This window comes from Lissotriton vulgaris, chromosome 7 (assembly GCF_964263255.1).
Source record: "Lissotriton vulgaris chromosome 7, aLisVul1.2, whole genome shotgun sequence".
Lineage (NCBI taxonomy): Eukaryota > Metazoa > Chordata > Amphibia > Caudata > Salamandridae > Lissotriton > Lissotriton vulgaris.
Window position 1 is genome coordinate 943,308,264 of NC_141695.1, and position 24,568 is coordinate 943,332,831.

The window sequence follows — 24,568 nt, forward strand, 5'->3', positions numbered from 1 at the left end:
TGGATGCAAAATCGAAATGGGTGGAGGTTGCGTTTATGAGCAGTATAACGACCAAAGATACCATTACTGTTTTGTCAGAAATTTTTAAGAGGGAAGGATTTCCAGAAGTTTTGTTGACTGACAATGGAACACAATTGACCTCTACAGAAATGAAGTGCTTCTTAGATTCTGTTGGTGTAAAGCATGTGTGTTGTTCTCTATATAATCCACAAGGAAACGGACTCGTGGAGCGCATCAACCGCATGGTCAAGGGTACCATGCAATTGGCTCATGGTTCTGGTCTACCTGTACTCGAGTCAGTGAGTGAGATGCTGTGGGCGTATCGCACAACAGTGAATGGTGACTTAGGTAAGAGCCATTTGGAATGATGCGAGGAAGGGAGGCTGGCTCAAAGTTACTTCCTTTATGGATGAGGGAGAAAACAAGAGTGGCAGAATCACAATCTGGGTGGTTGAATGTGAATGGCAAATGGTACTTTAATGTGGGAGATCTTGTGAAAGTGAAGCCTGGTGGGCATAATAATGTTGTCAACAGGTTCAGAGGACCATTCAAGGTGAAAACTGTGGTCAGCAATTGGGTGAGATTAACTAATGGTCAAGTTTGGAATCTCAGGCGGGTTGCTTTATATCAAAGGCGTGACTCCAAACACGTAGAAAATTTGGAAGGTTGGTATGATAAGGAGCAGTGTTCTCCTTGGATGTTGATGAAGGATGTAGAGTTTGGAAAGGTACAAGGGGTTGATACTCCCTCCTCTGGACTTACAAATACTTCTGATGAACAAGATACGCCTGCAAGGGAGGGAGATGGGTTCGATGGTTCACGTGTTTTGAGGGCTGCTGGTGAAAGAAGGTTACCTGGGTATCTGAGTGATTGTTTCTTGATTTAACTCATGGCCTCAGTTATTTTATTTGTTTATTTATTTTTTTGTTTTTCTTTCTTTTTTCTGGTCTTACTATAAAGGGGGGAGATGTGTTATGTTTCTATAATGCTGGCTTGCATTTTACACATTTGTTATTGCTTGGAATGGTGCATCCATATGATGCTCTAGAGATTCTAATATGATGTCACCGCTGTGGCTCTGTTATCAGTTGGTCCAGCTGTGCCTGGGAAGAAGCTGTTTAGGATCTTTCTCCGAGGAATAAACCTGCTTCAAGATTTACTTGTGTATTGGATTCATTATCATAACAGTTTTCTATCGGATGGGTATCTTTCTTCTATGTACGTATGGACCGGTACCACTATAGTGCGCACCTACCTGGGTAGTAACAGAGCACTAACAACGAGCATGAGCTTTGATCTACAGTTCAGGCTCGTCTAGAGTGAAAGACTGGTAGGATGTGGGTTCTTATCTGGGGTGGTAGAGCACTTTGAAAAGAGCTGTCTTAAGTTTTTTTCTAATATGCAGGACGGTTGGAGATGTTATGATGCTGCCGGTTATGTTCTAGGGACTAGAGGCATAGGTGGAGAAGCACTTTTTTTTTTGCTGTTTTGTTATTTCCCCTTTTGTGATTAGTTTATTTGATTTGAATACCTTCTGGGCGTGTGTTTGTGTTTAAGAAATGCCGCAGATGTTTGCATTTTGCTTTACAGTGCACATAAGCTCTGGCCCTTTCAGAAACTCTGACTCAGTTCTCAATTTTGAAACACTGTGTCCGCCACCATCGTATGCTTTTATTTTTGCCCCAGATTGGTTTCAGAAAGCTCCGATTTACTTGCCAAAAGCCTTCAATATGGATCTTGCAGGATAAGGACATAAAATAGATACTGCTCAAACAAGAGTGTAATTAGGCTATGGACGGTCACAGCTAAAAAGCTGTAGGCAATGTTTGGTTGTAGCAAGAACCGGCCATAGAGGGAGGTGGCAGGATTTCCAAATTGGCGCTAAACATGTTAAGTAAACCTGCTAAGAGGAAATGGTTGTCATGTTCTCTGGAAACAGTCTTATGTTCTCAGCTCAGTGAAACGAATTGTGTGTGTAATGCTGATTATTAAATGCCAATAAAATATGTTTAAAAAAGAAAATTCTCAGCTCATTGATTCTCCTGTAAGTCTGCAATTCAGCAGCAGGTGTTAGAATCCCCAGTAGTAAGGCCTGCTCATAAACACACAAATGGTGGACAACTACAGTTAACCATTAATGGATTTTTTTTTATAAATGACACATTTTTTTAAAGCAGACTTTTAAATGTCGCATGCTGAACCGCTTTGTTTGTAATCTCGCTGATGCCTTGCACATAATCGGAGCATGAGGGCTTATTTTAACCTGCTTTCGCTGACTCTGGTTCATAGCTTATGTTTGAAGTCAAGAAGCTGCTTCCTTCTTGGAAATAAAGACCTCTTAGTTAAGTTCTACCTCCAAAGAACCAACGATGCTTTCTATCATCCAGGCTATGTTTTGAGGTCTTCAATACTGGGACATGTCAACAGTTTTACTCTGCCATTCGTGCTCTTCATGGCCCTGTATGAGGAGCGTTACATTTACCGCAATAATCCATTCCAACAAAACATCACCAAATGGTATCGTTTCATTGATGACATCTGGTGTCAATGGAAAGGGTCTGAAGAAATGCTTGCCCAATTCCATCAGTGGCTTAACACCAGACATCCAGATATAAAATTTACAATAACATCCAGTAGAACATCCCTCACCTTTCTTGATGTGGTGGTTTTTCCCTATGAAAACAAATTGACAACCACCTTACATCGTAAAGATACAGACAAGAACACGATCTTGCACTATGCAAGCCACCATCCTAAAAGCCTAAAATCCAACTTGCCTTACGGACAAATGTTGAGAATCCGGCGGAATTGTTCCAGGAAGGAAGACTTTTTGATCCACTCTCAGATACTAAGTGACCAACTGCAACAGAGAGGCTATCCTCACAAACTATTGAAACACTCTACCACACGGGCATGGCACACCCCAAGGGAGGAATTATTGAACTCAAAGAAATCAAACCTCTCGAAAGGCCGGTATGTGTCACCACATTTGGGCCATATACGAATAAGTTGAAATCCATTATTCGAAAAAATTGGCATCTGATCAAGAATTCAGAAGTTCCAATGGAGGAGCCATTGTTTGCCCTTAAGAAGAATAGAAGTATTGCACAGCACATAGTCAGAGCCGATCTGGGCATCAGCCAAGCTAGAACTGATCTACGCACGCTATGGAGACTACCTCCCGTAACAGGCCACCATAAATGTGGCTCGTGTGTCTCTTGCCCCAACACAATAGAAGGTGAAGAATTCCTATTCAATACCACAAAATGGACACATAAAGGGTTCTCAAATTGTAAAACGACTAACGTCATATATGCAGTTATGTGCCCTTGTCCCAAGTTGTATATTGGGAAAACCACACAAAGAGCTAATCAACGAATAGCTCAACACAGATCGAGAATCAAAAACAAAGTGCTGTCCCGCGCCCATGGTTCAGCACTTTGTGGAACACAATCATAATGAGACAGATTTTAAGTGGACAATACTACAAGCCATGAAAGTCCCCCTCAGAGGAGGAAACATCGATGCCATGCTACTCCAGAAAGAAGCATATTTAATTCTAAAATTTAATTGTGTGATGGATGGCCTGAACGAAATGTCCGAACTACAAAGATCTAACTATTGAGCCCCCTGTGAACCCCACCTGTTCTAAAAAACACACTCTTTGAGGAGACGTGAATCATAGCGCTGTACCCGTAGTCATGAGAATCACAAACCCTAGAAATATTTTTTTGTAAACAAGCGCGGAAAACCCGCAAAACTACATATCCCATAATGCTGAGCAGCATATTTAAATAGGAAACCGCGTCCCGCTGAGTGTTGAAACCCGCCCTGAATATCGACAAACGGAGTGAGAGTCACGCGGCGCATAGACCCCCAAGTGCGGAATCTGAAGACACAGACCAGGGTAAGATTGTCCCCGGTTACTGAACCGAAGCGTTAATCAAAGAGAAATATGACCGCGTAGTAACGGTAGCTACCGTTGTGCCTTTTCCCCACAGAATCTTGAATCACCTTTGAGTCGCCGCTCGCGTAACCAGATACAAATGTAGCAGCGCCTGGGTCCCCCGCCGCATCCCGCACAAGTAAGCAGGATAAAAAACAAATACATATAAAATTTGAGTATGAGTTTCGGACATGAACTGATATTCAATTTCTGATCTCACAGAATAACAATCACCGCGGAACGCGCAGTAGACTTCTAGACATGGTCACCCCGATGTAGTGAAGAATTAGACGAACAGATATACAAGTAAGTGTCAGTGCTCTAAAACACACAAAACCAAAGACAATAAGTAGTGACAGAAGCTCAAATACTTATAATCTTTGCTAACCTTCACCCCCATTTAGGTAGTGGTGAAAACTTAAGTTTTACTTGATGCCCCGCTCAGAAAACAGAGCTCAACAATAACGTGAAACCAGGTAAAAATAATCTAAAGGCTTAGCCTGTACATTAATCAGATTACAAAGTTAGGGAAAAGGAGATACTAAATGTCCCCTAATTTTACACCATAGGTACACAGCCCAGCCCTGATGAAGAACCCCATTGATTAAGAGAAGGGTTTGAAAACGCGTCGGCTATCTGGCTGTTCGAAAGAGACGCATACTAGCATAGGGCAATGTATTCATAAACAAATGTACCCGAATGAGTTTAGGTGTACATGATTCACAGTTCTTTTTTTCTCACATATGAAAAAGTTTGAATGTAACTATTGATGAATTTTGTTTATTAGTTTTGTGTTTGAATATATTGAAAGCATTGTAATGTATGAAAAAAAGTGTTTAAACTGTATCCACAGCTTAAGGAATGTTTCTTACTCTGAAGATTGTACGAAAATGTAAATATGTTTTGAAAAGTTGAAATATGATAAATACATACCTTCTTGAATCATTGAAAGGAAGGCTTACACCAGCTGAATAAATAAGCTTTGGTGTTTCAAACTCGAGCCCTGGCACCTCTTCTTCTTTACTATTGCACATAATCGGAGCATGAGGGCTTATTTTAACCTGCTTTCGCTGACTCTGGTTCATAGCTTATGTTTGAAGTCAAGAAGCTGCTTCCTTCTTGGAAATAAAGACCTCTTAGTTAAGTTCTTCCTCCAAAGAACCAACGATGCTTTCTATCATCCAGGCTATGTTTTGAGGTCTTCAATACTGGGACATGTCAACAGTTTTACTCTGCCATTCCCAATCCAAACTACCACTTTCAGTCGTAGAGATAATGTTTGTACCAACCAGTCGTTGCTCACCTTTTGCTGAAGCTGCTGGTTTTATCTCCTGTATAGCGATGACCTGGCAGTTTTCATTTCCTTGGGACTGAGGTGTTTGCTGGACTTACCAAAGTCGCAGATTGCTCTCCTGATCTGTATGGCTGGCACGTGTCTGCGCTAGCTTTCTGGAACACCTCCATCTGTGGGGCAATAACTGAGTTTGCCTGGTCTGGTTACCACAGAAGCAGCAAATTCCATTGATTCAGACATCAACAGTCTTCTCGTGGCCCCAGTGTTGGAGCGTACAGCCAACCTAGGATTGAATCCTTGGATGACAGAAACTAGCCTCTAGCCAGAGTTGTCCCCGTTACTAGTTTCTAGCTCACCAGGGAGATTAAATGAGAAAGAAAAAGGGTTGTTGAAGGGTGACTGTGAAGGGGACATGAAGCATCCACAATTCAGAGGTTAACTACTTTTCATGGTACCGACTATCCTTCGAAATAAAACGGACATTCGTCTTCTCTTTTTTCATGGACTTTTTATTGAGAATTTGAATTTGCATAAAGAAAATATGTAACGAGTATCCAAAGAGCAGAAAAACAACTGTTGACATACATTAAAGGTATATTTCTCAGTCTGACCTGTGTCGTCCCCCATTTAGGGAAAAGGGAAGTCTCTTGGGCCAGTGGCATTCTTTGCCAAATACACTGGCTGCAAACAAGTAAAATCTACAGTGAAAGGGGATAGGAGCACACTGCCATCCCGTCTCAGCGTCATTACCCCTAGACATCTTGGTCGATGTAGTACATTGTTTTTCGAAATGTTCGAAATGATAATTGGCTAAGGCCATATTGTTCGAGGCATGTGAGCTGCTGAATTCATATCTGTGCATAGATCGCTGCCTAGTGTTGGGTCCGGATGATTGCACTTTGTTGTCTTGGAAGAGTCTTCGAAGTATCACGAGATAGGTGACTCCTCCCCTGGACTACAGCGCGCATGGGCATCTTCTCCATCCTCAGATAGTTTTTTTCCGCCATTGGGTTCGGATGCTAACTCCTATACTTAAACTTCGGAATCGAAAACAAAACTTTTCTAAAGGCCAAAAGGCCTTCGACTTCTACGGTTTTGTTCTCGTTCGGTACTTCTCTACTCGATCCAACCTTCCATCTCGAATCGACGATGGCTGAAATGCCAGAAACCGGTCCCCGGTAGCTTGTCTCCTTTCTGGTGAAGAATTGGCTTGGTAGTTTAGTCTGCCCTGTTGCACTGGGCCAGGGGCAGACTGATTTGCATATAGCCGGGTTCTGAGCTGGGATGGTGCAGTGAGCTAAATAACGGTGATGGATCAAGCCCTGATCTTTGGACTGGGCAAGAGTGGTCTGCTTAATTCAGACACTCTGTTCATCACCACACCTTTTCTGAATCGTTTTTGGCCACTATAGGTGTGGCAGGGTATACTCAGACATGAGTCCCTTGCTCACTGCACCATCAGGATTCAAGCAAGCCGGGCCGACGACGGCTGAAATGCCAGAAACCGGTCCCCGGTAGCTTGCCTCCTTTCTGGTGAAGAATTGGCTTGGTAGTTTAGTCTGCCCTGTTCCCATGATGCACTGGGCCAGGGACAGACTGATTTGCATATAGCCGGGTTCTGAGCTGGGATGGTGCAGTGAGCTAAATAACGGTGATGTATCAAGCCCTGATCTTTGGGTAAGAGTGGTCTGCTTAATTCAGACACTCTGTTCATCACCACCCCCTTTTCTGAATCGAATTCATATCTGTGCATAGATCGCCGCCTAGTGTTGGGTCCGGATGATTGCACTTTGTTGTCTTGGAAGAGTCTTCGAAGTATCACGAGATAGGTGACTTCTCCCCTGGACTACAGCGCGCATGGGCATCTTCTCCATCCTTAGATAGTTTTTTTCTGCCATTGGGTTCGGATGCTAACTCCTATACTTCAACTTCGGAATCGAAAACAAAACTTTTCTAAAGGCCAAAAGGCCTTCGACTTCTACGGTTTTGTTCTCGTTCGGTACGTCTCTACTCGATCCAACCTTCCATCTCGAAACGGTCGTCGACGTGGGCCATTGGGCCTTTTCGACGCCACGCGAGCCAACCGTCGATGGAAAGAAGCCCGTTTAAAAGGTGCCCACAATGCCACTCCAAGTTCCCACATACTGATAAACACTCTGTATGCAACAAGTGCCTTTCCCCAGACCATAGGGAAGAAACCTGCCCAGCCTGCGCAGTTTCGATTCAGAAAACTATTCGAAACCCACGGGCCGCTAGGCAATAAATGCAGCGACAGGCACCCGATCCGGACAACATCTTGGACGATGACCAGGATCTACCGGAAGCTCCAGACTCTGACCTAGAAATCGTCACCGTCGAGGACTACTCAGACTCCGATGACGACATCCCACCGGGGCAAATCGTGAGTACCCTGCCCCTGACACCAATTAGCCCGTCACCAAAGGCTCCGGTCGAGGCATCGCCAAAAGGCCTTAGCCAATCATCATAAAGTTTTGCAAGCCCCGCCATCCGGCTCGGCTCCGAAACCTTCAGAGACCCCAGGGCCCAGTACCATCGTCCTGAAGAAGGTTCCAGAGCCAAAGAAGGTCGTCGACCCGAAGGGCGTCGATCCAAAAAAGGAAGTACTGCCAAAGAGCGTCGAGACAAAGAAGACTGTCGACCCCAAAAAGGCCGTTCAGCCAAAAGTTGTCGACCCCAAAAAAGTGGTTGAACCGAACAAAGGCACACAACCGAAGGGCACTGAACCAAAGAAGGTCGACGACCCGAACAAGCCTACTGTTCCGAAATCCGTCGACCCAGCAAACGGTACGGTACCGAAGCCCGTACCAGGGCCGGAAAAACCTGTCGACCCAAAGATAACTGCTCCAAAGACACCAGTCGATCCGAAAAAGAACATCGACTCGGAAAAGGACACTCATCCAAAAAAGCCTACGGAGCACAAAAAACGTGTCGACTCGAAAGTTCCGGTCGACCCGAAGACACCCGTCGACCCGAAAAAAGTGCCCGAGCCGAAAAAAATCCAACAAAACACCAAAAGTCATCGAAAAACCAGGTGTTACTGACCCAAAAAAGTCTACAACTCAACCCAAGACTGTAGAGGAAGAATTATTCCACCCAGATCCATCAGACGACCAGGCAAAGATATATATTAATCCAGAGACTAGTAAAGTTACCATCCTGCATAGGAAAAAGAGGCCTTTGGACTTTGAACCTCATTCCCCTATTCCATTAAAGAAAAAGGACTTTGGGACTTCTCCCTCTAGACCCTTCATCCCTTTTCAACCTATCATGCCTACTACACCATTTGCTCCTTACTCTCCTTCTCACCATGGGGACAATGAGGGGAACACAGGGGATGAGCCACAGCCTCTATATGATTTCCCACAGGATCCTGAACCACAAGAGGAACCTTGGGAAGAGCCAACAGACCCTTACAACACCCATCCCATCCCTGATGGACCCACTTATCCTACTAAGTCGTCACCTACTGATGACCCCGTAGTCTTTAATCAACTCATAGACAGGGCAGCACAATTCCACAATGTGGACATGCATAATGACCCTGTGGAGGAAGACTTCTTATTTGACACATTCCCTACTGCAGAAAGAAGTGTCAGAACACTTCCCATGTTAAAGGGAGTTCTAAAACACGCACCTGACATATTTAAGGATACAGCCAGGGCACGGGTCATCAATCCCAGAATAGAAAAAAGTATAGGGCGGCTCTTACAGACCCTACTTACATCAAAGGGCAGTTGCCACTAGACTCACTGGTAGTGGCTAACGCATGTAAAAGAGCCAACTCCCAGACAACAGGGGAAGCACCTCCCCCTGACAAAGAGTCAAAAATACTGGAGGCATCAGGCAAAAGGGTAGCAGCACAAGCCTCCAACTCATGGAGAATTACTAATACACAAGCCCTACTGGCTCGTTACAACAGGGCGCACTATGATCAGCTCGAAAACCTAATGCAGCACCTACCTGAGCCTTTTAAAGCACAAGCTAATGATCTCATACAAGAGGGAAAATTCATATCAAACACCTCCATCAAATGTGCGCTTGACGCAGTAGACACCGCAGCTAGGGTCAATTAACACTAGCGTCTTACTACGCAGACATGCATGTCTGCGTATCTTCGGTTTTAAGAATGAGGTGCTGTCCACCATTTTTAACCAACCTGTCAATCGGAACTTTCTATTTGGCCCTGCTGTCGACACCATTTTGGATAAAATGAAAAAAGACACAGAAACCACAAAATCAATGGGTGCATTGCAATTTCTGCAACATAGGGGCTCCTTCCGTCGCTCCTCATACAGAGCAAATACACGAGGAAATACCTCGCAAACATCTGCCTCGTACAAAAGTAACACACAGGGTTCCTTCAACAAAAACACAACCAGAGGAGGTTACAGAGGTAACCATAATGAGGGAAGAAGACAAGGAGGCAATAACACCAGAGCCTCCACTCCCACAAAACAGTGACTTCATTACGCTACCTCCAGACCACCTAACACCAGTCGGAGGCAGACTCCAACAGTTCCTACCTGTCAGGCACGCAATTACTACGGACAGGTGGGTGAGAGAAATTATCCAGTCTGGTTATTGCCTAGAACTGACTTCTACACCACCAAACATATCACCCAGACATCGTCCTATGCCCACGGAACACATCACCCTGCTACAACAAGAGGTGACATGCATGCTGGAAAAGGGGGCCATAGAGCAAGTCCCTTTCCACCAACAAGGGACAGGAGTATACTCCCTATACTTCCTTATTCCAAAGAAGGACGGTTCCCTCAGATCAATATTGGACCTCAGACCCCTAAATCAATATATACTATCGGAGCACTTTCATATGATCACACTACAACAAGTGCTCCCGTTGCTACAACAAGGAGATTTCCTAGCAACAATGGACCTCAAAGATGCATATTTTCACATACCCATCCATCCAGCCCACAGAAAATACCTCAGGTTCACAATGGAAGGTCAACACTATCAATTTCAAGGTTTTGCCCTTCAGGGTTACCACGGCTCCAAGAGTGTTTACAAAATGCTTAGCGACAGTGGCAGCACATCTCAGGAGGCAACACGTCCATGTGTACCCTTACCTGGACGATTGGCTAATACAAGCAAAATCGTACCAACAATGTGCAGCACACACGTCTCAAACAATTCAGTTGCTACACAGCCTAGACTTTTCAATCAACTACACAAAATCGCATCTGCAACCATCCCACGTACAGCAATACCTGGGAGCCACTATAGACACCTCAGTGGCAAAGGCATATCCAAACTCAGCAAGGATAGCCAGTATGCAGATACTCATTCGCAAATTCCAGCCACAACACTCTCTGCCAGCTCAAGTCTTTATGCAGCTCATAGGCATGATGGTCTCCTGCATATTCATTGTCCCCCATGCCAGACTTCAAATTCATTACAGGAATGCCAAGCACGGCAATGGAACCAGGCTAAGGACAACTAAAATACCTAGTGTTGGTAGACAGTCGCGCTCACAACTCTCTGCAGTGGTGGAACCCACAAAACCATTCCAAGGGGCGACTGTTCCAAGAGCTGGTTCCACAACTCGTACTAACAGCGGACGCATCACTGACAGGCTGGGGAGCCCATCTCCTTCAATACACAGTACAAGGGCTCTGGACACCCAAACAGAAAAACTGCATATCAACCAACTAGAATTGCTAGCGATATTTCTAGCCCTAAAAGCATTTCAAAAATACATGTACAACATGACGGTGTTGATCCGGACGGACAACATGACCGTAATGTACTATATCCAGAAACAGGGGGAAACGCACTCTCCATAGCTGTCCCATCTGGCACAAAGCATATGGAAGTGGGCGATTCCCAAAAACATTTTTCTCCTAGCAGAGCACCTTCCGGGGAAGGACAATCAGATTGCCGACCTGCTCAGCAGGCACAGCCAACAACTACACTAATGGGAGATTCACCCCCAAGTTCTCCAGCCATTCTTCAAAGAGTGGGGTCACCCAGAAATAGACCTGTTTGCCACAAAAGAAAAATCCAAATGCCAGTACTTTGCCACCAGATTCCCACATCTGTTGTCACAGGGCAATTCGATATGGATGAACTGGTCAGGCAGATTTGCGTACGCTTTTCCCCCAGCACCGCTAATCCCGCTAGTGGCACGCAAACTGTGGCAACACTCACGTTGATCCTAGTTGCTCCCACATGGGTGAGACAACCGTGGTACACCACGTTCCTAGAACTTTCAGTAGTTCCTCATCAAAGACTGTGCCTTGCACCTCATCTTCTAACTCAGAACCATGGAGGAATCAGACACCCAGATCCCAATCAGATGAACCTAGCGATATGGCTCCTGAGGTCGTAGAGTTTGGATACCTCAGCTTGCCCCACAGACTGCATGAACATTATTAGGGAGGCAAGACGACCAACCACACAAGCGTGATATGCAGCTAAATGGAAAAGATTTATTTACTGCAACAATAACCAAATCAACCCTTTAGACGCTTCCATACAAAACATTATATGTTACCTGCTGCATCTACAAAGATGTAACTTGGCATACTCTTCTATACGACTACACCTCGCTGCTATAGCAGCATACCTTCAAAACAGGCAACACCTTTCACTGTTTAGGGTACCAGCAATCAAAGCCTTCATGGAAGGTCTAAAAAGGGTGATTTCCCCCAAGACACCCCCGTCCCCAGTCTGGGATCTAAATATAGTACTGACCACACTTCTGTGCCCTCCTTTCGAACCTCTACACTCATGCGAACTACAATTCCTAACGTGGAAGGTTGCATTTTTAGTTGCCATTACCTCACTCAGAAGAGTGAGTGAATTACAGGCACTAACAATTCAAGAACCTTTCATGCAGACATGCCAACAGGGTGGTTCTTAGAACCAACCCTAAGTTCATGCCTAAGGTTGTATCCAATTTCCATATCAACCAATCAATAGAACTGCCAGTTTTCTTTCAAAACCCACAGTCAGTAGCTGAATGAGCCCTACACACATTAGATGTAAAAAGAGGTCTACTTTATTATGTGGACAGAACTAAATCATTTCGGAAAACAAAACTATTCGTTGCTTTTGCACCACAACACAAAGGAAATTCTATTTCAAAGTCAGGAATAGCCAGATGGAAAGTTAAATGCATTCAAATTTGTTATCAAAAGGCAAAACACACTTTAACCGTCCCCCCAAGAGCACACTCTACAAGGAAAATGGGGGCACCATGGCTTTCCTGGGAAATATTCCTCTTGAACACATCTGTAAGGCAGCCACATGGACCACCATACACATTTTCACAAAACACTACTGTGTAGACGTGCAAGCTAAACAGCAAGCTGCTGTAGGCCAGGCTGTCCTCAAAACTCTTTTCCAAACTGCTGCAGCTGGCACAGATATAAATTCAGCAGCCCACATGCCTCGAACGGAATATGCTACTTACCAGTATGCATCTGTTCTTGGCATGTAGGGCTGCTGACATTCATATCGCCCACCCTCCTCCCCGGTGCCTGTCGCAGCTGCAGCATTAGCTCTGGCATGGCCATCTCTTACTTTACTATATCCATCTCTGCCTATAGGCATCTTGGTTGATGTAGCAGGATACCACAGAAGGGCAATAAGAGTCAGTCCTTTTCCTACACCAGACAGAAGAAACAACTTAAGGCCAACCCAACCCTCACACAGAAAAGGCAGCGCTCCTTGCACAGTCCTTCCTCTCTTCTTCTTGGCAGGGTCCTCTTGTTCTTTGAAGTTATATAAATCCTGGGGTTTTAGGTGTAATTCTTATAACCCAAAATGTCTTTGTTTTCTTTGTGGCAATAATCTCTGAACCCAGTCCAAACCAGTCCTGTCCTCCCTGGTGCAGCATGGCCACAGGTGCGGAGACGGCATTGTGCAAAAGGAGACACTGCTTATTCAGGTGTAAGCAAAACTCCTCCCACCACTCTAAAGGCAGATAGGTCTATTCAGCCCTGCGATGAGTCACCCAGGCAAGGCAGAGCACACCTTAATCCCCAGTGACTGTCTAGGTGTCTGTGTTCCTGATACGATGGAGGTTTCACCCCGTCTGCACATCTAGAAGCATTTACCAGCATCTGGGCACCCGTATCCGTCTCTCATCTATGTAAAATGTATGGAGCGGGACCATAGCAAGTTCGGATTTGAATGCTTATAACCATTCGAAAGTAAATTGTGGTTTAATCATTATATATTTTATCTGATCATAATGACATTAAGGTGTAAGTTTCAGCATTACACATTGCTGCGAGACGGATATTTCCCTACCTCTGTTCATGGTTGTGAGTACAGCTAGAGGACCTTTAAACTGACAGTCCAAGCATGGTTTTATCTTGGTGGATGAATACACTAGGCCCCTTGGCTTCTTACCCGCTATCGTCTTGAGCGACTCAAGCTCTCATTACGTTTCATCTTACAGCTCGTTGTTATTTAGAAGACTAATCGTTGAAATAGGCTCAGATAATTGTTATATAGAGCCCGCTATGCACCACATATAAGAAATTTAATTGGAGGTTTATGAATGACCACTAATTATCCAATGTATAACTGACCAGCTGCACCCTAACGTGGGAATCTGGGGTTTTGACCCCCTCCGAAACTCGCATCAGCGCTTTTTCTTTTCATGTTTTAACTTATATATTTATAATATGTACTATATGTATTGATTTGTTGAGCTATGTTTGGTAGTATGATAGTGTTATGTATGATTGTAGTTGTGTGTCTGATGATGGATGAGTGCATGTTTTAGGTTCCATGTTTTGAACTTGTTTTCTGGGCTCCCATATTATTGAGCTGATTTATTCCACTTGGAAAAAATGAATATACAAAAATATTTTTGATAAATAAAAAAAGAATATGAAACAATGTTTTTGTGGGACAATGTATTTTTGATGTTTGAGGTCTTACCCGATTATTGAGTACTGTGAAGGAGAGGTTCTTTTGTTGTTGTTCTATATGTACCCTGCTTTCCTCTCCTCAGATGTTATGACTCACGGACCGTCTATTGTTTTGCACTGTCTAGAGTGAATGCACATCTCAGCTCCTGTCACTCACACCCTAGACGCTGAATACACAAACAGCCAGAGCCACACAGAATGGTAAATTAAGAAAATGCTCACTTTCTAAAAGTGCCATTTTCAAACACCGGATTTAAAAACCACCTTTACCAAAAGGAGCGTTAATAAATTCTGAGTTCAGAGAGTTGAAACTTCATTTTCCTAGCTTGCCCTATGGAAAGTTACACATTTACAAATGTTACAGTGCAATTCCAGTGATAAGCCTATGGGACAGATAACCTTTTAACAGTGAAAAATTAAATACACAGTAGTTCACTATCAGGATGTGTCACACACAATAGTACATGTCCGACCTTTCACATACACTGCACTCTGCCAATGGGGGTACCCTGGGCCTCCCTTAGGGGTGCCCTACATGTAAGGAAAGGGAAGGTTTGGGCCTGGCAAGTAGGTGAAATTGGCAGGACAGCATAGCAGTTTACCACTGAGCGCACAGCCACTACAGTGGTAGATCAGAGACACATTTACAGGGCTACTCATGTGGGCGGCACAACAAGTGCTGCAAGCCCATTAGTAGCATTTGATTTACAGGCCCTGGCACACACAGTGCACTTTACTAGGGAATCAAATATGCCAATAATGGATAACCAATCATTGTCACAATTTATACAGAGAGCATATGTACTTTAGCACTGGTCAGCAGTGGTAAAGCGCCCAGAATACTATAGCCAACGAAAACAGGGTCAGAAAAATCGGAGTAACAAGGTAAAATGTTTGGGGATAAACCTGTCAAAAGGGCCAGGTATAACACTACCCCATTGTGTGTGGTGTCCATCTACGCTGTTGTTGGCGTTGTCAGAGGCGATGTGCCTGGAAGGCTTGAAGAGCAGCACTTGGTAATAATGACAACAAACATTCTTGTTGAGTCAGAAGGAGGAATTTGCTAGCTCAGCCTCAAAGATTTATAGGTGAAAAGCACAGAAGAACTTGAACTCAAGAGCTGTGCGCCTCTGTTAGGTGGCTGAAACACAGTGGGAGTTGGTGCCTTGACTCTAGGACAGGCGGTTTGTGGTTTTTGTTTATAGTTTTTGATTGGCATTGTCCAAAAAAAGAGCAATCCTCTCACGTTTTGGCAGTTGAATCAAAAGTATAGAGCATGCTTCGACCCATCTGCAAGTAGTGGGCGCTGGAAAGGAACTTTTCCTCGAAGAACCATTATCGAGGGAAATTTCCCCTTCAGTCATGAGCCTTGCAACCTCTGTCTTTGCCGCTGATATCTTAATGGAAATTAGTGAAAACATTTGCATTATTTTAATAGTTACCTTTCTCTAGGTATCGTGAACCAATGTATGAAACTGATAACTCATATGATTTTCTTTTAAATCTAGTGAGATTTAAGATAGGCTTGAAAAATATTACGTACATTTGAGTCAAGACAATTGTTAAACATTTTAATTTTAATGGAGGTGGTAGCCATTATTATATCTGCCTAGCAACAGTGCAACACGCGTCTCATGAAATAGGGTTCTTTATCGAGGGTGGTTCAAAGAAATGGGCTTTTAGGTGCTAGGATCAGACAAAGATTACCTGAAGCACACACCAGTAAGACTAAGGAGACAGAAAAGGCAGGTCTTTAATTCCTTAGTGGTTCGAGATGGTATATATTCATGGAAGCTGGTTCTAGAAGTTTAGAATAAAGGACTGTGAAGGAACGACCTCCTCTATGATTAATCCGGCCAGGGAGAAAGGGACCATAGTTAGAGTATCTCAGAGGAGTAATGACGTTCTGAATGGTCCTTGGTCAGTTTTGTGAAACGCACTATGAATAAAGGATAGTATTTAAAATGTTATCCTTTTTCCAATAGGGAGCAAATGCAGGACCTTTAGCTGAAATAAAGCAGGAATTAGGCGAATGAAGTAATAACTTGGTTGGTGTGTTTTGGGTTAACTGAAGCTTCCTGGTAAGATTAACGGGAAGACCTAAGTAGCGAGAATCTGAGTAATCTAGTCTGGAGTTGATAATAGCATGCCTCGCAGTCTTTCTACCATTCTGTGGAAGGAATCTAATCACTTTCCTTAACTTTGTTAAACTTTGCTGCCTCAGATGGGACAGGATATGGGCCAAGTTTAAAGGGCCACCACTTTTCAAGACCGCAGTTGAGGCTCTTTCCCTAGAACCAGGATCTTTGTTTTTCCTTAGTTCAGTTTCGGATAGTTTTTGTCCATCCAAGCGAAGACTGCAGTGAGGCAGTCTTTAAATATGTCTTGGCAGAGACTACTCGTTAGTTAGTGATTACAATCTGCCTGTGATCTGCATATGTCAATACTTCAAACCCCAAACTGCGAGTTAGGGCAGGTAAGGGAATCCTATTGAAGCACATAGGGCTGAAGGGAAACCCCCTGTGGCACTATGTGCGAGGGTGGCAGAGATTTAGATGAAAAATGTGGCAGCCAAATTTTCTAGGTTCTCTTTAGAGAGAAAATGAGTGATCAAGAAATAGCTTTACCCTTGACACATCTTCTACGCTTTGAATCAGAGTGGCTAGTGTGATCTTGTCGAACGCTGACTACAAAACAAGGGCTGCTGTGTTAGCCTGGGCCTCATCCAGAAGAATTTTAAGATACGATCCAGTAAGAAGATAACCAAACTGCCAAGGGGGCAGGGTGTTCGAGATTAATAGTGGTGTGTAATATGTTTGAGTGTTATTATTACTTGATGTGCATTTTTCCATGAAATGATCACCAATGGGTGCTTATTGAGAGTAGGATGTATTTCTTATTTCTTTGCACTGTTTTCATTCGTAATTCTATTGGCAAAAATATTGGCCCTTCGTTCCTTTTCATCAGCCTCTGTTCCGATAGCCTGCGTCCTCGGAGATGCTTATTCCTTCTTAGTCACAAACAGTATGTGTGTGCAGGGAGGGCTCAAGGCTCCAGGGAGGGCCCCAGGCACCAGGGTGCAGTCTCTTGGGTGCATTTTCGTGGACAGCCGAGGTCAGCACTGTTCTCAAAGTTACAGTGATTTTTTTGGCGATAAACAAATCCATGACTATCGTTGCCTCCAGGGCAGTTGTAAACCTTTTTTTGTTCTTTTCTTAGTTGCCATTAACGTGCAGACAAACTCCTCTGTCCTTTAACGGTACCAAATGCCGACAAACATCGTATGACTATAACTACCCTCTCGTCCCTCGGATGGTGATGCTCCAGGACACGGCCTGAGGCATTGGTTGGACAGAATTGGTTTGTCATCATAGATGAAGCATATTGGTGGGGCATTATTTGGGCAATTCTGGTGCCAGTGCACTTAATGCTCGTGATCCATGGATACAGTGGGCACCAACAAGTCTTGGAGTCTAAGCCACACTAAGACTTTGAAGAAATGAAAAATGTTGGGAAAATATTTACATTTGTACATGGGTGTTTCATATTAGGAAAGATGCAATGTGCACAGTCGAAACATTTCTACTCGGGTTTACAGAAATTTCTTTACTCTTTCGAATAAATATTTAGCCCTCCAAATTCATACAGTGTGTCCAGTGTCGTGTTTTACTTCGTTCTGTAACTGAGTGTTTCTCATCTGTTCTGAAAATATCGTTTTTCTTCCTATAGGAAACATTAACTGGAAAATATGGGGAGGACTCCAAACTCATCTACGAGCTGAAAGACCAGGGAGGAGAGCTGCTGTCCCTGCGATATGACTTGACCGTATCCTTTGTGTAGTAAGCTTTGATAGTACCAGTGCTTTCACTGATCAATGCAGTCCCCTTGCTACAGAGTTCATAACTTTCCCTGTGATGTTATCTGTGCCCTTAAAAAGCTGCAAAGGTGAATGTTGACAAATATGTGATCCGTCCTCTTGTGTTCCCTTGAGATATTTTCGCACCATACATGCTCCTATTTACCTGTTAAAACAGTGCTTTCTCAGATGCCAAGCAATACACAATTTGTGCAGTGTTTGCTACCTCATGCACTCCCAATTGAGCGCTACAACCAAAAGTGTCTCAGTACTTAGCAAAATTGGGGTCCTGTAGGGGAAAGAAATTTGCCTAAATTGGTGTGCCCAGTTATATTCAATGGAATAGCAGGCCATGAACCCAAAGTGCCTTCATCTACATATATCTCCTTAGATTTATTCTAACTCTCATTGCAATTATACATTGTAGGCACCTGGATCAATTCCAGAATAAATTATGAGAATATTTTATATGCAAGCGTTCCCTGTCATCCACGTCCTATGCAGAGGCAAGTGAGGGCAATTAGGATCATTCAAAGATCCCTCTTCAATATCCTAACCACACTTCATTGACTTCCCGTAGAGCAAGAAACCAATTTATGGCACTAAGCCAAACATAAAAAAAAGATGGATGACTCACACAGCCCTGTCTTCCTTTACGTTTCCTACTGTTTCCTGTGATGAGGCACTTGTTTGAAACTTGGCCCATCTGCATCTATATGCTTCAGATGAGATCCCAAACATCCTTGGTCTAATCTTCCTGGTTCTGTACAACCATCCTATCCGCTTCACCTTCAAGAGCGACCTTCAATATACCCTTTCTTCATCTCTAATGGAGCTAAAACCAGCAGTTAGACAGCACAGTGTAACATGCACAATTACAACTCCATTTAATGCGAGTCAGTTTGTGGTGCCTGTAGTACAACAAGCATTGGCAAAGCCAACAGGTTGTACCGATCTTAGATCGCTTGGTTTTGCCAAAGGGTTTTAGCCATGTACAGCAGTGCTGCTGCTGCTGCGCCGCATAGCCTAAATTTAGAAAAACTTCTAGCGCTGGCCATGTGATAGCAATTTTTTATGGCAGTTGGCGATAGACAACATAGGCAACAGGAGTGAGGTTGGAGGGAAATGGGCCACATGGACAATCACTAAGAAGAGGCAGCGGGATGCTAAAAAGAAGTACAGTGCTGTATCTGAGATTTTAGTGTCAGGGAGGCAGACACTGCTTGTCATTTTTAGCCAGAGGCAATCTAAATACATTTGTTAAACACTTGTCAAGTTTTCGTGCAAAACAAATACGGGGTAACAGTCATCTGAAAAGTGTCTGGCAAACTAAAAGAGCAAGCGGAAGCATCAAGTAATCATACAAGGAGAATTATGGTTATAAAATACAGCAAAATATAAAAATGGTTGTACAGAAGTGCTCACTAAAGCTGTGTAGCACCGAGTCAAACCGCAGGACTTGCTTTTGTCTCCCTACCATGGAGGCAGATGTTGAGAACACTGGGAAATGATGGCCGATGAAGGGCACCTACCCTCTAGAAACACAATATAAATAGGATTGAATGTGCAAAGCCATCCTGTGGCAAAGCACACCAGTTGAATGGGGACTGGTTATGAAGCAACATACCCGGTCCATTATGAGAGTGGGCTACACATAAACATGTGTCTATTGTCTTGTAATTGCAACTAAACCTCATGGACTCAGAATCTAGGTTCATTTTAACTCTGGGGCATCATATTTCCAATTACCAGTTGGCGGTGGAATGTTTGGAAGTTGGGCAGAGTTCAGGGATTATGGAATAAAATGCTCTGTGTTGCTGTCATTTGAAGCCTTATTTGATTTCCTCAACCACGCCCACTCCACTGCCTTTCTTAGACCTATTTGTGTAAGGTCATAAAAGAGATGTTGCCTACCTTGCTGCACCACATACCTTTATATGGGTCAGCTGACGGTAAAAGTGCTACTGAACGTGGTTTTAACAGTCATGAAGGTTTGAATCTAAAACTTCCAAGCGAAAACAGCCACAACTTTTTTATTTTTTATTGCTCTCTTCGTGAAACCGGACAACAAACTTGGATAATGCAAATCAACATTGTTAGCGTGGTTTGAAAAACAGTTTAGCTTCCTCTGAAAATGTTAGAATCTGGTCATGATTCCTCTGCAATGCTAGACATATATGTGTGTATATGCGTATATTTATGTATATCTACATTATATGTGCATATATATTATTATGGGCAACTGGGGGTGGGAGGGGGAAAAGCAACACTGGCAAAGGAGGGATTTGTGGAGACCACTGGAGGGGTTGCGAGGGGAATAAGCAACCCAAACAAAGGGGGGAGGAAGAGGTAGGGGAAAAAGCAACATGGACAAGGATGACAGGAAGAATAAAGAAAGTACCTGAATATCTAAATGAGCAGCAGAAGAAGACTAATCAAAATAAAGCAATCAGTACTTGATCCATGCTCCACACGGAAGAAGAGGGAGTGAACCCGGCACACGCTACCCAATTAGGAGGCAGCAAATAAGAGTGGCAATGAAGCAAACAAATAGTAACCATTGGGCAGGCTTCAAGCCACTTGTTGTAAACAATATCTTTTGCAGGCGACAATGCATGCGTGCTGTCTTAGACAAGACCTACTGATGACCTCAAATATGCATACATGGTTCTCTGGTAGGATTTTAAAGAATCCTGTTGTGACGTGAGAGCCCTGAAGTAGTGAATGACTGCTCCTGTTCAAACATAGAAATTATTACAACCAAACGTTTTTTGTTCTGTTTTAACCCCTTCCATGCTGATGACGAACCGCAGCCGTCATGCACTACGGTGCTCGTGTGCTGATGACGGCTGGGGTTCGTCATGGCCCGCCCCTGTTCTTTTGTTTACCGCACAGCGGCGGAAACGGGCCAGTAGGGAAGGGGTTAAGTTTTAACAGTTGGAAAGTTTAACTGTGATAACACTAATGGGATAGGCTTTTCTCTTTGTGAATAGTGTGCCAGGACACTTCCGTCGGTGGGTTAAATGCATTAATGTGTTTTCACACTGGTAGTGCACTGCATTACTAAAAGCATACAACACAGTTAATATAATTTAATCCTTAACTTTTTGTTGCAAGGTTCCTTTTGCTAGATACTTGGCAATGAATAAAATCACCAATATTAAGCGTTACCAGGTTGCCAAAGTGTACCGTCGAGATAACCCAGCCAAAGGGAGGTACAGAGAATTCTATCAGTGTGTAAGTATCTACTGTGAGTGCAGTCCCACCGACCTGGAGAATACTGCCATGCAGTGGTGGATGTGATACATTTGGACAGCAGAATCAAACTCCTAGCACTATTAAGTAAAACAGTGCTGTTCTGACCAACTGTTCGCAGTCGTGTAAGTAGTGTCAGTGTTGAGATGTTAATTTGCAAACGTGTAGAGCCAATCCACACTGAAGTGGCTTGTGCTTCATAAATGATTGCAGCTATTACTATTCTAATACACTTTTATTGTTTGAAGACTGCTCATGCTTTCAAACCATAGCATTATTACCCGATAGCGTCAACCGTAACACATGTGCATTCACCAAATGGACATTATTAGCCCAAATTGTGGGCGTGAGCCCATAATGAGAAGTGCCATGTAGCATAACGCTAAAAGAAATATTTTTCTAAATTGTAGTGAATTTTCCCACTCTCCACACTGTCTATGTTTCATTTATAACAAAATTCGGTTTGATGTACTTGAATAGCACAACAAACAAGATGATGGACGAAATGTTGCACAATGGCAAAACATTCACCCCCAGTCACAGATCTGGGTTTAATCCATTGTTATTTTGCTCACCAAGCCACCCCAGTTCAGACATGGCCATATGCAAATCAGTCTTGACCCTGTGCCTCATGGGAACAGCAAAGAATTGAAAGAGGTATTTGCACAGCTTTTTATATAAATCCAAGATTGACCACTGTAAAGGTCTGTGGCGTGCTGCCAGGGATAACGCTGTCTGTACCTGTCAGCGTCAACACTGAAAGACTACTGCAAGGCTTCCCCCACTTGGAGGAAGACTCCCCGGTGCACAGCACAAAGAAGACTAACAAGTCTAAAGTTCTAAATAAAGTTCATCCAAAAGTTAAATCCACAAGATTACGTCGTTTCTCAAATTTTAATCCATATTCATTATTTTCATGTATGGTTCATCAATGCTTCAAAACGTATGAAGTAAGCATAATCCAAATAAGTGTAATCCAATCATTAATAATCCCAATGCATTTCGGGCTGATGTGAAGCCCTTCCTCAGGGGCCAGCTCTACAAACTAAAGGAAAACATCATAATGTCACTAGAATTGTGCATATGCCACAGTGTCGTAAAAGTAATACTAAGAACTCAACAGTGGTGCCATTAATGACAAACAGTGTTGGTGGGAACCCTCAAAGCCCAGTATACAGAAATAAAGAAATCAGAGAAAGCCCAGTGACAACGAGTATCGATGGGTTAATGAAAAGAATCGTGTTTGCCAGCAGTCAAGAAAACGCTAAAACAGGGAGTGTGAAGTAAGCCGTTTAAAAGCACCCAGAAACAGGAACATGCAAAGGCCGTAACACCGCTAGCTGTGACTGGTACTCACGGGGATGTTTACATCCGTGATCAACCGTAATGACAACCTATGAAAATAAAAGCTCGCGTCAGTAACCACAAAAAGTGGATAAACCACAACATAGCCAAGTTCGCCATGGTCCTCGGTAGAGGTACTCACTGAGATTGAAGTCCGTGGACTCTTGCAATCTGCATCCGGCGAGAAGCCTCGAGTGTTCAAAGTGTCGGTGAAGTTAGTAAACGCGCTGCGTGCATAGGGATAATAAACGTAGGACTACACAACGAAAATCTCGGCGCCATCTTAGACAGGTGTGAAAAGTAAACAAACGATAGGCCAGCGTGAAAGCAACCTCAACCAACACCCCAAATGTGCTTACCTAAAAGCGAAAGAAGAATATAATACGATAATGAATAGTAAAATATAAATTTAACGAGTTAGACAGGCCAGTAATGGGAAAAATACACATGATGTTAATGGCAAATGTGAGACAATAATAGCACAAAAGATATACAGATCAAAGGTAAAATATGAATTCCATCCTATCATTGAGTCCTTGTGGCTGCATCGTCGCCATGTAGCGGATCCAAAAGTTCTCTCTTTTTAACAAGGTTTTCTTGTTGTTGTGTGTCGGTGTTACTTGCTCCAATATCAGATATTTCAACTGAGCAACAGTATGTTTTTGTTCCACAAAATGTGCGGCTACTGTGGATTTGACATTGCCAGTTCTTATATTACTTTTGTGTTCCAGTAGCCGTGCTCTTACTTTCCTTTCTGTGTGACCAACATAGCACTTCCCGCAGGGACACTTCAACATATAAATTAAATTCGCAGAATTGCAAGTAACATTAACTCGTAGTTTGATGGGATGGCCCTTCATGGGATGATTAGTACTGTTACCTAATATGCAGTTGTTACAATTGCTGCAATTATAACTAGGTCTGAGTCCATTGAAGGTTACAGATTGATTCTTTTCAGTGGGTTTAGACAAAATCTCTTTCAAGTTGCGTCCCCTGGTGTACGCAAACAACTGTGGTTGTGTGAAGGCTCCCTGGAAGTCAGGCTCCATGCTTAATAGGGACCAATGGTTGGAAATGATGTTTCTAAATTGATTGCTCTAGACAGTGTACTTAGACACAACTACCATCCGTGAGTTCTCTGTTTTAGGTCGGACTTGTAGAAGATCATCATGAGTCATATTCCCACATCGGGGGACAGCCTTCTCGAGTATCTGTTGGGGATAACCATGTGCTTTAAATCTTTCCACCATGTTGGACATTTTTTGTTGACATAAATCATCAGATGTGACGATGCGTTTCAGGCGCATTAACTGTGAAAGAGGTAAATTCTGTTTCAACCCAGGTCGATGGAAGCTCTGGTAGTGTAACATTGAGTTACGATCAGTGGGTTTACGAAAAATGGTGGTGGTCACTTTACCTGCATGTCGTTCTATCTTTACATCCAGAAAATGGATGCATTCTCTGTCGGAGCTCCAAGTGAACTGCACTCGATCATTGATTTCATTCCACGTTTTCAAAAAATTCAAAAGAGCATGCTCTGTTCCAGCCCATAAAATGAAAATATCGTCAATGAATCTTAAATAAAGCATCCCACAACTTAGCCAAGCTGGTTGATTCAATATATGTGATTCTTCAAATGATTTCATGAACGTATTCGCGTACGACGGCGCCGCACAAATGCCCATGGCAGTCCCGCATAGCTGGGGAAACCATTTGTCAGATACTGTGAAGTAACTGTGGTATAACGTAAATACCATCAGTTCCATCAACAGTACTTGCGTGTCAGCATCAAGGTCTGAATTGGAAAGTTCATGTTCAACGGCTGTTATGCCAAGGTCATGAGATATAGAAGTGTACAGTGAACACAGGTCCACTGTACATAATATCAACTCTCGGTCCTCCAATGTAGCTGTGGTTTGTTTTAATTTAATCAAAAAGTCGGT

At 43.3% G+C, this 24,568-nt stretch overlaps 1 protein-coding gene across 1 annotated transcript in view; it reads left to right on the forward strand.

Annotated features, from left to right (window-relative positions):
* The window catches only part of LOC147702786 (histidine--tRNA ligase, cytoplasmic-like), a 244,763-nt gene that overhangs the window by 64,177 nt on the left and 156,018 nt on the right, over nucleotides 1–24,568 (forward strand). Inside the window, exons 4-5 of the mRNA XM_086931377.1 lie at nucleotides 17,900–17,995; nucleotides 21,144–21,263. Of these exons, the coding sequence (XP_086787503.1) occupies nucleotides 17,900–17,995; nucleotides 21,144–21,263 (216 nt within the window). The remainder of the gene's footprint in view (nucleotides 1–17,899; nucleotides 17,996–21,143; nucleotides 21,264–24,568) is intronic.